This window comes from Nymphalis io, chromosome Z, assembly GCF_905147045.1.
Source record: "Nymphalis io chromosome Z, ilAglIoxx1.1, whole genome shotgun sequence".
Taxonomy (NCBI): Eukaryota; Metazoa; Arthropoda; class Insecta; order Lepidoptera; family Nymphalidae; genus Nymphalis; species Nymphalis io.
The window spans coordinates 6,923,004-6,938,131 of record NC_065918.1 but is presented as its reverse complement, the minus strand read 5'-3'; the positions used below and the strand labels follow the sequence as shown (position 1 = coordinate 6,938,131).

At 30.7% G+C, this 15,128-nt stretch overlaps 2 protein-coding genes across 2 annotated transcripts; both read right to left on the bottom strand.

The window, feature by feature from the left end:
- Nucleotides 1–2,954: 2,954 nt before the first annotated feature.
- Nucleotides 2,955–4,812, bottom strand: LOC126780426 (uncharacterized). The gene is made up of 5 exons (XM_050504908.1): nt 4,720–4,812; nt 3,533–3,583; nt 3,354–3,448; nt 3,176–3,271; nt 2,955–3,085 (listed from the first exon to the last, which is right to left on the bottom strand). Exons 2-5 carry the CDS (start codon nt 3,558–3,560, stop codon nt 2,981–2,983), a joined length of 324 nt encoding a protein of 107 aa, XP_050360865.1. The 5' UTR covers nt 3,561–3,583; nt 4,720–4,812; the 3' UTR covers nt 2,955–2,980.
- A 6,268-nt stretch (nt 4,813–11,080) lies between these two features.
- Nucleotides 11,081–13,203, bottom strand: LOC126780411 (uncharacterized). The gene is made up of 8 exons (XM_050504884.1): nt 13,096–13,203; nt 12,354–12,407; nt 12,168–12,280; nt 11,994–12,092; nt 11,821–11,914; nt 11,634–11,734; nt 11,313–11,555; nt 11,081–11,225 (listed from the first exon to the last, which is right to left on the bottom strand). Exons 2-8 carry the CDS (start codon nt 12,373–12,375, stop codon nt 11,202–11,204), a joined length of 696 nt encoding a protein of 231 aa, XP_050360841.1. The 5' UTR covers nt 12,376–12,407; nt 13,096–13,203; the 3' UTR covers nt 11,081–11,201.
- Nucleotides 13,204–15,128: the final 1,925 nt, after the last annotated feature.

Here is a 15,128-nt window from a genome sequence, read left to right as displayed (position 1 = left end):
CATTACTTCCTTCCGCAAAAATCTTCTAAAATCCCAGAACTACCACAAGCTGGTGCCTTATATATCTTCATCCCATCATCCCTGTAAACGTCTTTAAAATGAGTCATACCGATCGTGCATGTCGAACTGAGCTGATGGGGTGCAGATGTAAGTTGGATTATTGTATTCAAAGATCAGTTTCAAGAACAAACTACAACACTAAACACGAAAGTTCGAAAAGTTCGAAGAAAGACAAGATAGAATAAAGAACAGATTAAATTGATAGATAACTTGATGAACAAGACCACACCAAACATAAGAGAGCTGATGGACAGGCGGCAAGGATGCACGAAGACGGTTACGAGAGCATTAAATTACGAAAAGGAAGTAAGAAATCTGGTTCTCCTTTTACTCTGTCCCATCACACAAACGCGTCTATTCGGGAACAGGTCTTTCCGGGAGGGTGGTACTACCCCAGGCGGGCCGAGCGAACCCTACCACCGTAAATATTTATTTATCCTAAAATAATGACAATGCTTCATTCGTTGGTAAAGTAATCATTTTTGAATCCTATAATTAACCATACATTGGTAATTAATTATATATAAGAAGCATGTAAACTACGTTATATATTATAATATACATAATATTATAATATAAATATATTATGATTAAATATATAAACACTATGTTGATCTCAAATAGTGTTCTTAGTTTATTATAACTAGTAATATTCCTATATCAAGCTAAAATATACCTACGTTAGGTACGTTAAATTACTTAAATGTTCTTTATTCTATCCTAATATTTACCAATGTTATAATTGAATCGAGAAATTTAAAAATAATTAATAAAATGTAAATAATACTGAATAATTTTACTTTTATAATAATATTCCAATCGATGTATATGTGCGTGTTTACTGTGAGCTCTCTACCCTGTGGGGCGATATATGCGCAAGCGCCGATGAAAAATTTTCAAAAATAAAATTTGTCTTATCGCCGTTAGATACCAAAAACATTATATCAAAATGACTATAAATAGTTATAAATATTTATAAAAATTAGAGCAGGAATTGTATGTAACCTGACTTTAGTATACCCACCCCTAAAGTAACTTATTTTACATTTCTCTGTAGACCTGTTTTCTATTTACAAATTATACAAACATAGTATTTTTAAATTATAAATAAAAACTAGTTCAGTGATATATACCTTGTCAAATACAGATTTTTTTAATTTTATACATATTTTAATACATGATTTTTTTAATTTTAACCGACTCAATAAATAAAACATATTAACGAACAGGTGAACAAAGTTAATTAATATTAATACTACATACATATACATTCTATACATTAAATTCAATAATAACATAATTGAATTTTATGTAAACCTTATACAAATTTTACTTATGGGCTAAATGCAGTTTTTAATTATATTTTAGTTTTATTTTCGTATATTTTAATACTCCGTAGATTAGGTAAAGGAGACCCTGTCCCTTAATTCAACTTCATTGTAATTGAAGTTCCAAAGTATAGTTTCCAAACCTACACCAATTATAGGATTTTTAGTAATTAATCTATTATAATGAAGCATTGTCACAAGATCTTATTACAAAACAGTTTTCTAGCCCTATTCTATGAAACAAATAAAAACAAAAATATACAATATAAAAATATATAATAATACTTCTTACTCTACCCATTTAACTTAATTATAAAAATAAATGCACTACTTTAAGTCATTAAAACATATTAGAAAGTTCGCAAATCTTTAATTTAAGCTAAAACTTATATTAAGATGTCTCTAGAAGAAACCTCATATTTAATAACCAGACAATCAGAATTTCGAGAATAGAATCAAAATTTTGATAAACAATTATCAATTAGATTCAAGTGTAATTAAACATGTCAAATGTAAATATTAATTTTAAAAACTTTAATGGAAAAAAATATATCCACCAATGTCTACCAAAAGTATTTAAGTGTATTTTTTTATGAAACATAAGATCTGATTATGGATTAAGATATCAAATCTCTTCTATTAATATATTTGCAAAGACATCTTTTCTCTTATCAAAACTGTCTACTGTTTTATTTCCTTGATCTTTTTCATTGACTTAAAACAACCCTATCATTTAATCTTATAGCGAAACAGTTTTATAGTCATACGTCCATCTTTTTAATTGTAAGTATATAAGTAGTAAATAAAATAACAAACTGAACCTACAAATTTCGTGAAACAACCTACTAAGCAAGTTAATTAATACATTTCATAAAACAAAGTATATATTTAAATAATATCCTTTATATTATATAAAACAAATAAAAACAAAACTATATGACACTTCTTACTCTATCCATTTAACGTAATTATAAAAATAAAAGCACTACTGTAAGTGATTAAAACTTAAATATTAAGATGTCTCTAGAAGAAACCTCATATTTAATGACCAGACAATCAGAATTCCGAGACTAGAATCAAAATTTTCATAAACAATTATTAATTAAATACAAATGTAGTGTAAAAATATTATGTGAAATGTAACTTATCATTTTTAAGACGTTAATTAAAAAAAGTAAATGTCTTTAAAATGATTGATCATGGATTAAGATATCAAGTCTCTTCTATTAATATATTTGCAAAAACATCTTTTATCTTATCAAAACTACTATTTTACTTCATGGACTTACGGAGGTCATTGACGAAAAACCTTATTTTTTTTACGTTTTCTATCAAAATTAAATTTTCTTTCCATGCATATCAGAGTTCTTAAAAATCCCTGTAGAAATGGTAACTGTTCTTAAAATTTTCATCAGTATTCGGCGCCTATTATTTCGAAAGAACTGTCTTTAAAATTATGACCAAATAGATAATACAAATTATATAAGTAAGCAAGACCTCGTAAATTCAAAATGAGTATTTTGAATTTACGAGGCCAATATAGCCGTTTGGATTATAAATGTCGATCAAAAAAAAATTTATACACCAAATGTTTAATCTGGTTGATTAAAGTCATCTTCTTCAGTAGAATGATCATTCGAATCAGCATCTTTAAGCGACTTAATATAGTCTTCATATTCTCGCACTGACTCCACTAGCTGAAAATAAATACATCCTATTAGCTTGTTATAAATGTATATACTGTTTTATTTAACACACTATTAGTAGTTTTTTAATGGCGTACGTACCCTTGTCATAACGCTGTCCTTGCATGTTTGGAGAGTGAGTTCCAGGTTTTGCGGCACTTCTTTCCCGGCTTCTGGAGTGACCATTATGGATTTTACCTGTGATATATAATTTATATTTCAATTTATCTATAGATAAATATAAGTATGGACACAATGAAGCAAAATAAAAGAAACATACTATGGCGTCTATGGCGATGAACAACTTTTTGAGTTTGTTTACGCACTCATATATTTCATCCTGCTCCGGCGGTTGAGTGTCCTCCTCTGGGAACACTGCAATGATTAAATATTATTGTTGATCTTATCTCTCCACATTTAACTTGTATTTAATAAAATTTGTTAGTCGTAGATACATACATTGTTCCTCTTTATTATCCTTTTCCATGATGTACTTCTTACTGGAGTTACCTGCAACGATCGAATTGTTGAAATGAAATGATTTTATTTTAATTTTTGATTATGTGAGGAGAACATAGACAGGTTCAATGAGTAGAACTCCTCTTAATCGAGATAACGGGCTTAAATGCAAAGCGATAAAATACCTTCTTGTGCAACATTTAATTTTACAATCGCATCGAAGAGCTTATAGATTAATACCTAATTTTTTTACTAAATGGACAGCAATTCTTTACCCAATAGTGGAACATTTACCTTTCAAAGTATTTATTATTCACTGAAGCTAAAATAAACCAGTAACATAGATGGGAGTTCTTATAAGTTTGATTTATATTTAGAGTATAAAAAGTAAAGTAAGAGCCTGTAAATGTCCCACTATTTGGGGTAAGATCTCCTCTCCTTTTTGAGGAATTCCACCACGCTGCGCCAGTGCGAGTTGGTCAATTTATATATGACTTTACTTATTCGCTAAGCATTAGAAAAACTCAACGTTTTTATTAATAATAAGCTTAAAATTTTAATAATAAGAATTATTTACATAAAGTAAATAAATAGGTATATGCGATAATTAAAAATAGCCACTGTACAAATATTGCCCGCCTGAAATAGGGGCAACAATTCTAACACACTGAATAGCAATTCCGAATATGATATGTAGATTATTTTTATTATTTACCATCATAAATTTACGCACAAGAACATATAAGCTTAAGCTATTACATTATATATGTGTATCCTTCTCAAATGCCATGCGCGCGCAAGCTGCATTATGTGCTCAGCGCACCCCTGCACCAAGGGGTCCCGATTGCCCTCGCTCCTGTTTGCCTCAGTTGGTTAGAGGAGGGAGGGTGGCTACCGATACAAAATCAATATTAATATCATCAACTACATTTTGTTTCGCATTGGAACCCTTTTCTTTAAATCGAGATTAGCAGAGCAATTATGATTATTGACGATTATAATCAGTCGCTTATGCTAACTTTAGAAGCTTTGTCAAAAATGTTATAAGAATTCGACATTCGACAATTCAGCTAACATTAAACAATTATAATATAAACAAAAATGTAAATAATTCTTATTTAAATATATTATATACAATAAAATTACAAATATTTTTATTTATTAAAAATTAAATGTATCATACTTACTTTATATATCTAACTATCACTTCACGTCACACTGAGATAATTTAGAAAAGAATTAAAACATTAATCACTTGATGCAATTATCTCAAAACTCGTTACGCAAAATATGTCCTCATAAGATGAATGCAGAAAATGCAATGCCTAGATTTATACCGGGTCCAGCGAGCTAGACCCAGATCAGCTATCTGCGCATGTTTATTCTAGAATCAATACACAATAAAGTTGGATATTGGGGTGAGAATAGGGAGTAGTAGGGATGTGGGTGTGTCCACCCGCACCCTTTCTAGTGATATTTATAAATATTAATATGTACTTTGCACAAATTTATGATGATAATGTACTTGTATAATGAAAGCAAACATCAAGTTATTGCATAGATTTTCTCAATTTTAAATTGATTATTAATTAACGGAAATTGAAAACTATAAAAATGTCGAATGCGAAATGTTATGGAAAAGTTTTTCCTTTTTAAATACCCTAAAATGAGTCTAAAATATTATTTAAAAATCCTAATATTATAATAACTATAAACATAATTTTATTAATTTCTATTCTTCCTTTAATTAATTACTAATGTATATATCAATTATATATAGTCTAGTAATATATATATATATATAAGAGATTTCCCACCGCCCGATAAACTTAAAATTTGTCACAGTTAATTCTTCCCCTAAGTACACGCTTACTAAGAACGGATTTTGTATACATAAAAGCTGTTGCCCGCGGATTCGCTCGCGCAATAATATATCTATATTAATATTATAAAGAGGATGATGCCATTTAATACATTGTTGGATAGGTATTTTTAAGGTGAATAAAAGTTAATATAACGTTAAGTCCCAAATCTTAGCCCGTTAAGAGCTATGCATTACTAAGCAAATCGGTTTAACAACAGTCAAAAATAATGTCTTACCCCAATACAATGCATTCTGTTCATCAGTACAATATTTACTTGGTGGCTTTTTGCAAGCTAGACTGGACTGAAACCACCCACTATATATATGTTACGAGGCGCGTGAAAGTCGCTTTTATTACGATATATTAAAAAATGCATTAACATATTCTGCTACTGTTTTTATATCTCTTACACTTGTTTTTTGATAAATCTATTATATTATGATACTATTATAAATGACGTTTAAATTATTTTTAAATGATGATAACTTATTTCACTGTCATCCAATTTCAATGAAAAAATTCGGAATGTTGTCCCTAGTTGAGCTTAATCTATCCATTCAAAACGCAAAAAAAAACCGTCTAGTAGTTTCGAAAATTAGTGTGTCTTTACAGAGAATAATAAAAAAGTACATTCTCATGTTCTGTATTTTTTTTAATAAAATAGGACTGCGGTAGGGTACATCGGCCACCTTTGCCCATGTCTATTGGCGCCTGCAAGGATTATTAATTATTCCTTACATCATCACCACATTAGCGACACCAACCTTGGAAACTAAGATGTAATTACTTTGGCGAACTTACCCTTCAAACCGGAATACAACAATACTAGTGTACTTGGCGATTGAATATGTATATATATTTTGATATATATTTGAAATAATACGTACTTATTTATATAACGCCTTCAGCGTTACTTTATAAACTATATAATTTCAATTTATCATCTAACTAAAAATATTTAAAAAAATGTTTCGTAAAACAAAATAAATAGTTCTATATTATAAATATGTTTTCTATTTTTTATCTATTTTAAGTTTTATATAATAATGGAAGTAATTGATTATAATTATATACGCGAGTAGATCTAGGTATAGAGTATGGCGGAGTATGTTTACTAAAATGTAATCTTATATCTATAAAATCTTAGCTTATAAAAAAGGTAGCTTAGTCCAAGTATCCACTTATCCACTAGAAAGCTTTTATACGTATACGTTGAAGTCCCTAAATTTTTAGAGGGTTTCATTTGCAACCAGTGATCGTGTTTAATGGGTTAAATACACAGCATTATTGAAACAAAAATTTAATAACTGACTCATAAATCTAACAAAACATGACGATTTTGTATAAAAATATATGTATGATTCTATTCTAGATATCATTCACTGACTTCGTCTTAGACGTAAGTGAGTGATGAGTGTAATTAGAAATCATTTGAATGCCATGACATAATTTTTGTCCTAATACTATCTGTGGAGAAGGCAGTTATAATAAATAAAAATATTCAGAGCCATTCATTAAACTTTATAAGTTTTCGATAACATCATCTTCTTAACTGTCATCAAACGCTAAGTAAAAGTTTAAGTAAGTAGCTTATTGTGTGGCATTATTGCATATTTGAACAATAGAATCACATTTGATCACAACAATGAATCCTAGCGTTTTAGGTAGTTCCCTAGACTTGAGTGATGCACCCATAAATAGACACAATTGATGCATTTTTTAAGTTAACAGCCACTAAGGAAGGATTTCTGCACATTCACCCACCCCTAAAGGACCCCCTAAAGGGTTAAAATAAGGGATAAGCCGTGGTATGGAAACCCGTCATTTTCAAAGTTACAGGCATGAAATTTCATGTACAAACAGAAATAAATAAACATTTATATCAGCGTTTTTGACAATCTGCCCCCTAAAAGGTTAAAATAATGGTAGAAAATCTGTATGGGAACTCCGCCATTTTTGATATAATAAGAATGATATTTAATATTAAAGCGTGTGAGAAGAAATAAAAGCATACGTATTTCGTCGTTTTCAGATATTCAACCTCAAACGGGAGAAATGGGGTGGAAACACTAGTATGAAAATGAAAAAATAAGTCTGATCTGCTTCTTTTTGAAGAGTGAATGTTTGTATGTACATATTCCCCAAAACAACTTCATACACATACTTCTGGGTACAAGTAACAACATTTAAAATACACAAACTTTTAATATTAATATCTCCAAGTAATGCTTTTTTTTTATAAAAACTTTACTAACATAGTGAACTTGTATAAATAAAACATATTTCTATTATTGTCAGATGTGCCACTTAATTAGTCGTCTTCATTAGTACTCGAAACGGCCTTGAAACTCTATATAGATTGTGAACGGTAGAAGGAGAACTTGCTACATTGCCACAGAAAAATTGTACTCAATGTTGAACAAAATATAATACATAATTTTGCACATGTTTCATTTTGAGGTAGGGCTTTATACAAGCAGTGCTTTCTTTTGCGACACCAGCGCCGTACACATCATTAATCCTTCGAGCTGTTTTTGCAGCACTGGTGCCACGGTAGAACTCGTACTCGTAAATATACCGATATTTCATGTTTTCCATTGTGCGGTAATAAGCGACGCCAAAGAAAAAAATAATGAGGAAAAAACAAATGAATGACTGATTTCAAAACTCAAATGTACCAGCTAAATGAATTTATAAATTTGAATTTGGAATTCTTAACCAAAGCGAAGATATTTCAGATCAAAGTGGTCAGTACGACAAAACGCTAATTTCATATGTAAGGACCTAATATATATGATAAAAGTTGTTGTGTTGTTGCCTACCTTATGAACAAACGACCGTGTTTAAGTATTTATTTACATATAAATATAGTTCGGAGATACCATTTTATACCAACAACTAATTTAAATAAATATTTAACAACGCTAAAAGAAATATTTCGCTATTTCCTTGGTGGACAGAAAGATAAAGTAATTAATTAATTATTGGTGCGACTTGTGTTTTGTTAAATGCGTTATTTGTATTTTTACGAGTTATTACGTGCTTATTTCACACTAATTTGTATAATTTGGTGTTCTATTTTTTAAAAACCTAATTCAATCAATTGATGTAAATACCAGCACATTTAAAAAAGAATACAACTATGCCTCTACAACATTCAAAACTTGGCAACAGCTAAGGCGAAGTCAGAGTATATTGGCAGGGTTGACGATAGATTCCTTCGAGAACTCTCTCGCTAAATCTGTCTTAGTAGGCTGTCAGCCATCTATCTTCCCTTACATTTCTACACAGAAGTGATGACTCGTTAACCCTTACCGTGAAGAAGAAAACTGATCTTTTGGGCTCTGTATTCGCATCTAACTCGACTCTTGGTGACCAAGTAAGGTCACCACCACTGCAGCACTAGCTATTAACGACCACCAGTACACTTTCTGACTCATAGATAGATCACGGTCGGTTTGCTTATTAGCTATATAAGATCACTCTCCGTTGACATCAACATCAGCCGGCTTACTATGACTTTTGTATTTGCATCGTTACCTTTCGACCAAATCTTTACTGCGTCAACTGACGGTCTTTCCACCACTACCCAGGCGGCTGACGATTGCTTTCGTATTTTCAAATATTTAAGCAATGACGTAGTAAAGTTTTATCCGACATACTATGACTTTATTTTTCATATTTTTTTACAAGTTCAGCTGGTCAGCTGACGCAAAACCCCCTCTACTGTGCAGCTGACGATATTTTTCCAGCTCAGTATGATGTTGACTATTCATGAAGAAAGTTTCAACCGACGTACTATTCCCTTTTTTTAATTTGCCACTTTCGCAACCTCCTACAGCCAAACCCACCGCGGGTGCGTCAGCTGACGCACGGTTCACTTATTAGTCATTCGAGAGATCTGTCGAAAATGATGGCAATCGATCTGCGTAAAATCTCTACCTAAAATGCAACGCTACCTCCCGGACCATTATAATTAATGATAAAGAAAATATATTTAAAAATTATAGAAAAAATAACCCTTCTAATCTAATAAACTGTAAATAAGGTCAAAACTAAATAATTCAATGCAAACTTTATTAAACCTTACTACTAAGTAATAGGTAACTTTGAAAGTAAAAAGTAATAATCTACAAAATTCAAAACAAAAAAATTAACTTAAGTAGTTAAAACGAATAGACATAATTATGAGCTTTTTATACCGTTTAGCTGGATTTTTGAGTAGCTAGTCGTAAAATTAAAACTGTCGCACAACAAATATAGTATTAATATACAAATCAGTGAGATATGACCGAACTGCCAGAAAAACTTACATTAGTTAACTTTATTAGAATTCCACTTACTTTTAAGTGACATGTCATTGTTCTTTGTATGAGATTCAATAAAGTTACTTCGAACTATCATTAAAATAAACACTATTGGTTGGTTATGATGATGGTGAATGATGATGATACTGTTGAAAATAAACTAAGCTATTAGTCACCCACTGGTCGAAATTTGACGAAAACTATTTCTGAAAATTAGAGGTTAACATGATTTTATATGAATTTTCATGTTCCTGAGTTTGTTTCTAGTCCTATTTTCGAGTTTTTATTGATAACATTAAAGATCTTCAATAGTCGCTACACAAAAAAAAGAAAAGAAACGGGTATAATTAAAGTAGAAAGAAACGCAAATTTACACACAGAGATTAAAACCTTTATTGTTACAAATATATACATACAGTAGAAAGGTAGAAAAGAAAACTATATCATAAATTTTTAAATATCTTAACAGAATGGCATGATAATAAATTATTAAAATTAATAAAGCAAAGATAGAGATAATTTAAACAATATGTCATTTAAAAAAAATTAGACTTCAATGGCGCATAGCTATGTACAATTCTGTGATATACTACTTTTTTTTTCGTTGTTTTTTTTTGTGCATTTTGTATTTTTAATTTTTTTAAATATAGTGTCATTATTACATATTTGAATAACAATAATTAAGGTAATTAAAATTTATCTAATCTAAGGTCACCAAATAACAAAGACGTCTACAAATTACACATCGAAGACAGACATTTATAATTCTTGACTAATGGTCATGTTCAGAAAAGATCATTTAAAATTAAAAAATTAAAAATTTGTAACCGAAACACCGATTAGCTTAGAAAAATATTATGATCGTTTCTCAAACGTTATTGCATTAATGAAACTAATAAGAATTTATTGAATTTAATTTTAATACAAATATTAAAGTCTAATCAAATGCGTTTGGTGTTAGACAAATTGAATGTCTCTTCAGAAACTGGCCGTTAGTCTAATATGAACACGAAAATCGATTTGAACAAACTACATAACTAGAACTACACACTAAACACCGATAAAAGATTAAGATATATAAGTTAACAAGAATCAAGACGCAAGTAAATGGCACGAAGTTTCAATAAAACGATGACGTCATTCATTCAAATCTGCTAGAATAAAATACTATATTGACGTAAATTACATAATTGCGAAAGATTTCGTAAAATATATTTATAAGATAAAATTTAAATATTTTTTACGGGTAATTTTATTTTTCATATTTTAAATAGTCGTAGTATTGTATAGACATTTATTAAAGTTAAAGGTAAACTTCATTCAATCAAAATTTTGTAGATTTTTTTTTTTTACAAAAATATTTTTTTTCCATTTATTCCTCGGTTTCATTCAACGTTATTGTTTTCATGAGTAGATATAACTTCATCGATGGTAATAAGAGTGATGATGTTCTTCGCGACTTTTCTGTCAGCAATTAGAATTTCTTGAACAAAAAAATTACATCTTCGTACCCTTTAGTAACTGAAAAAAAAATGTATTGATTCAATTGGTACGCGTTTTATACCCTTAACGCACATATATTGTGTACGTATCCACATTATACAATACCTTTGCCAAATGTTTTTCATAGTCCTGTTCACCGTCTTTTGGTGTGTCTTGCGGTGTGTCTTGCGATGCATCTTGCGGTGTGTCTTCCGATGCGTCTTGCGGTGTGTCTTCCGATGCGTCTTGCGGTTTGTCTTTCGATGTGTCTTCCGGTGTGTCTTGCACTCTCTCTGGATGTCTGTCATACTGAGTTTCTTTATTTGCCTCGGACTCAGGTCCGCTTGTAGTCTTACCCCGCTTACTTAGCTGTAAAACATTCATAATATTATAAACTATCTCCATATCTTAATATACATGTGACAGAGATAATAAGATATGCCATACTATATCATCCAATTCTTTGAACAATTTACGTATATTTTCAGTTGCGACTGTTCGGTCCAACCCCTCTCTTATTTCAAACGGCATGGGCACTGTTGAGGTGTCTGAAACAGTGATAATAATGGTAACTTATTGTTTTATTGTAAATATGTATCTAAACTTCTAAATAAATAAAAATTATATGTTTTACCTGGAGGAGGAGCATTATAATCTGGATCTCGTACCCAATAGCCATACGGGCGCAAGAAGTAAGATGTCCCAGAAGTCGGAAAAGGCTTTGGTATCTGTAATACAAAAATTATAAAAATATAAATAAGTGTAAAATTTAATAAAATCAAATCGATAATAAAATAAATAAGTTACCTTTGCAACTCCACTTATATATTTGTATCGATGAAAATGGGTGGCAAGATAATATTTCCTATTTCGCATAATATCGGCCTGCGTTTTTATCGGCTTAATCTGAAAAAAAAACAAAAACATCAATTAATTATCTTATAATTAATTGAGACAATAGTAATAAAAATAGAACCATACTATTGTTTCCAGAGTTTTGAATATACAGAGTATTCTTTGTAAGTCCGCTGGATCGTCAATACCCATTCCAGGGGGTAGTCCATCTGATGAAGACGATGCACCAGCAACTGGATCTGAAATTGTAATCCGTGTTAATTCTTGTTTCATTCCTATTTAAAAATACTTTATTAAAAAACATGTACATACCATTTGGCTTCGCCGGGTCCATCTTCAACGCCAAACCCTATTTGGTAGCGTTTGCTGAAAGAAGTCCATTGCAATCAGGATTGCATAGAGGTAACGTAAACATAACGTACACATAATAACGTTAAATATAATATATTTCTTACAGAGGTAATATCTATAGACGGTGGTGACCACTTAGCATCAGACGGTCCATTTGCCAGTTTGCCTGATACATATGGTTCAGTGATATAAACAAATACGCAACAAGTGCCCTAAGCTAAGCTGTTTTTATTGAGTATGCATGCGCACGTATAAACAGAACTCGATTTTACAAATAACATTATTGCCAAAAATAGAAATATTAAGTATATAAGCATTGGAGCAGCGTGGTGGAATAAGCTCCAAAACCTTCTCCTCAAAAAAGAGGAGAGGAGGCCTTTAGCCCAGCAGTATATATACTTCATATAATTTTATATAAAAAATAATAAAGTAAGTTATTGGGATAATTAAAATTGTGTGCGTATCATGATCTTTGACTAGATACAACAGGATTCTGGATAAAGACCTCAGGTGGAAAGATTCAATTTATAAATCAAATATTATATAAAAGCTAAAAATACTTCGCATGTTTTTTGCATGGGTATATAAAATTCGCAATGGTATATTAAACACCAAACATATAAATATATTATATAGATATATGTATATGATATGTATTAAATTTTCATTTATTTTTAAAACAATGTCTTGCATATTTACTTACAATAATATTTGAAATCCCTTCCAGTCGGCACAGAACGTTAAATTAGATAACTTCGTTGAATTTATGTTATTATTAAATAATTTTCACTTTATTTTAAACATGCTCCAATATGTGTGTCACCGTACTGTATAACAAGCAACATCTAGATTTTTCCGGGCCCAGCAAGCTAGATCCAGGCCGCCTATCTGCGCATGTCTAACTTTCAATCGATAACAAAGGATCAAACCCGCGAGAAAGTTCTAGAATGTTCCATTGCACATCCAATTTATCCCCGTTTCAATTTGTCCAACAATAAATACGAACGGTACATAATATTATGTACGCTAATTATAATAATCACAGGGTGATTGCGTCAAATTGCTTAAATTAAAATAGTGTACTTGTATTTTTAGATACTTGGATATATTTAGTTTTTAAAAGTTTCTTTACGATTATAAAGCTGATTAGTTTCTTTGTTTGAACACAGTTTTTTTTTGTTAAGTTAGGCTTTTTATCGAAAAAGGTTAGTGTCTATAATATAAAATCACGCTATTTCGTTAATATAAATAACGTATTTTTTATACATTTAGAAATAAATATTAGATATTGGATAAATAATTGATAGGCTTAAATATTCTCTGCTATTAACTATACTGAACCAAACAATACAATAGTATTACCTAATTACAAAGATATTTTAAGGTTTAACTGACCTTGTAAATTAACCGAACCTAAAATACTGTACAATAAGCTTATAATATTTATATTAAGTACTGGTTTCTTGGTTTTACCTGCAAGTGAGGGTAGGGGAGAGAGCGTTCGGGGCACGGGACCGTCTCCCGTGTTTGGGGCAGGTGATAGGTACCCTATATCCTTTTCCGTAGCCCTGACAACGTGTACGAGTACGAACGAGTAGTTGATACGTGAATGCGTAACAAACAAAGAAACTCACTTTTACATTTATAATATTAGTTATAATACTGATATAGATACTGGTATGTATATATGTTATGTATTCGTCGAAGAACGTCGGCGGGGATTACTCCAATGCATCTTTTCTATAATTATACTTGATTGATGACGAGCAAAATTTCTAAGTGCTTTGTTCATGTGATAAGCAAAATTGATTATTGTGTCATTAAAAACATTAAGGAAAGCGCTTTGAGTTTGTAATATAATTTATATATATTATTTAAATAAAAGTACTCGCATCATATACGTGTTCTAAAAATCGTCGCTTAAGCAAACTACGAGTAAGTAAGACTCTTTTCCTGACCAATTTCGGCAACAGCGGCCACTCTTAATAGAGGAGTCGTAATGCTGCGTAGGACATATTATAGTGAACAATTGTGTGTGCACTCTCATAAACCGATGGAATGTTCAGTCGCAGGACTAACGGCTTTACGTTCTTTCAGAGGCAAGGGAGGGTGAGCACTGTCAACTTTTAGACTCGACTGCTACTGACAAAAACTTATAACTTATAATAACGGCTTTTTGCAAGTCCGTTTGAGTAGCAACCATCCACTCATCAGATATTCTACGGCCAAACAGCAACACTTAGTACTTAGTTATGTTCCGGTAAATAGTGAGCCAGTGTGAGCCAAGGGATTACACTGCCTACCCGTGTAAGTACCTTCTATGGTTCACTCACAATGTTTATCTTTTAAAAATAAGTAAAAAAAATAGGTTTTTTGCGAAGCTATTAACTCGAATTCATCAATAAACATAATCATATAATTATGTTAGTTACCTTGAAGATTTAATAAAGATTAAAATTGTCTTTTACTCTTTACCGTTGGAATGAATAATTTATAAGGTATAGAAACTGTTTCTAAATTACGTGTAACTAAAAAATGCTCGTGTTCGGCCAGCACTGCCTCCGTAACGTTGCCTTTCGCGCCACGACCACAGCGTTTCTTCATTTAGTAATTTTGTGTTATATCATATAAGGTTTATATTATTTTCATTTTTCAAGAATAAAAGTAACAGCAAGTAATAGAACAATAAGTGACAAGAATGACAATACTGTATAACAATCACCTTTTTAAAGTAAC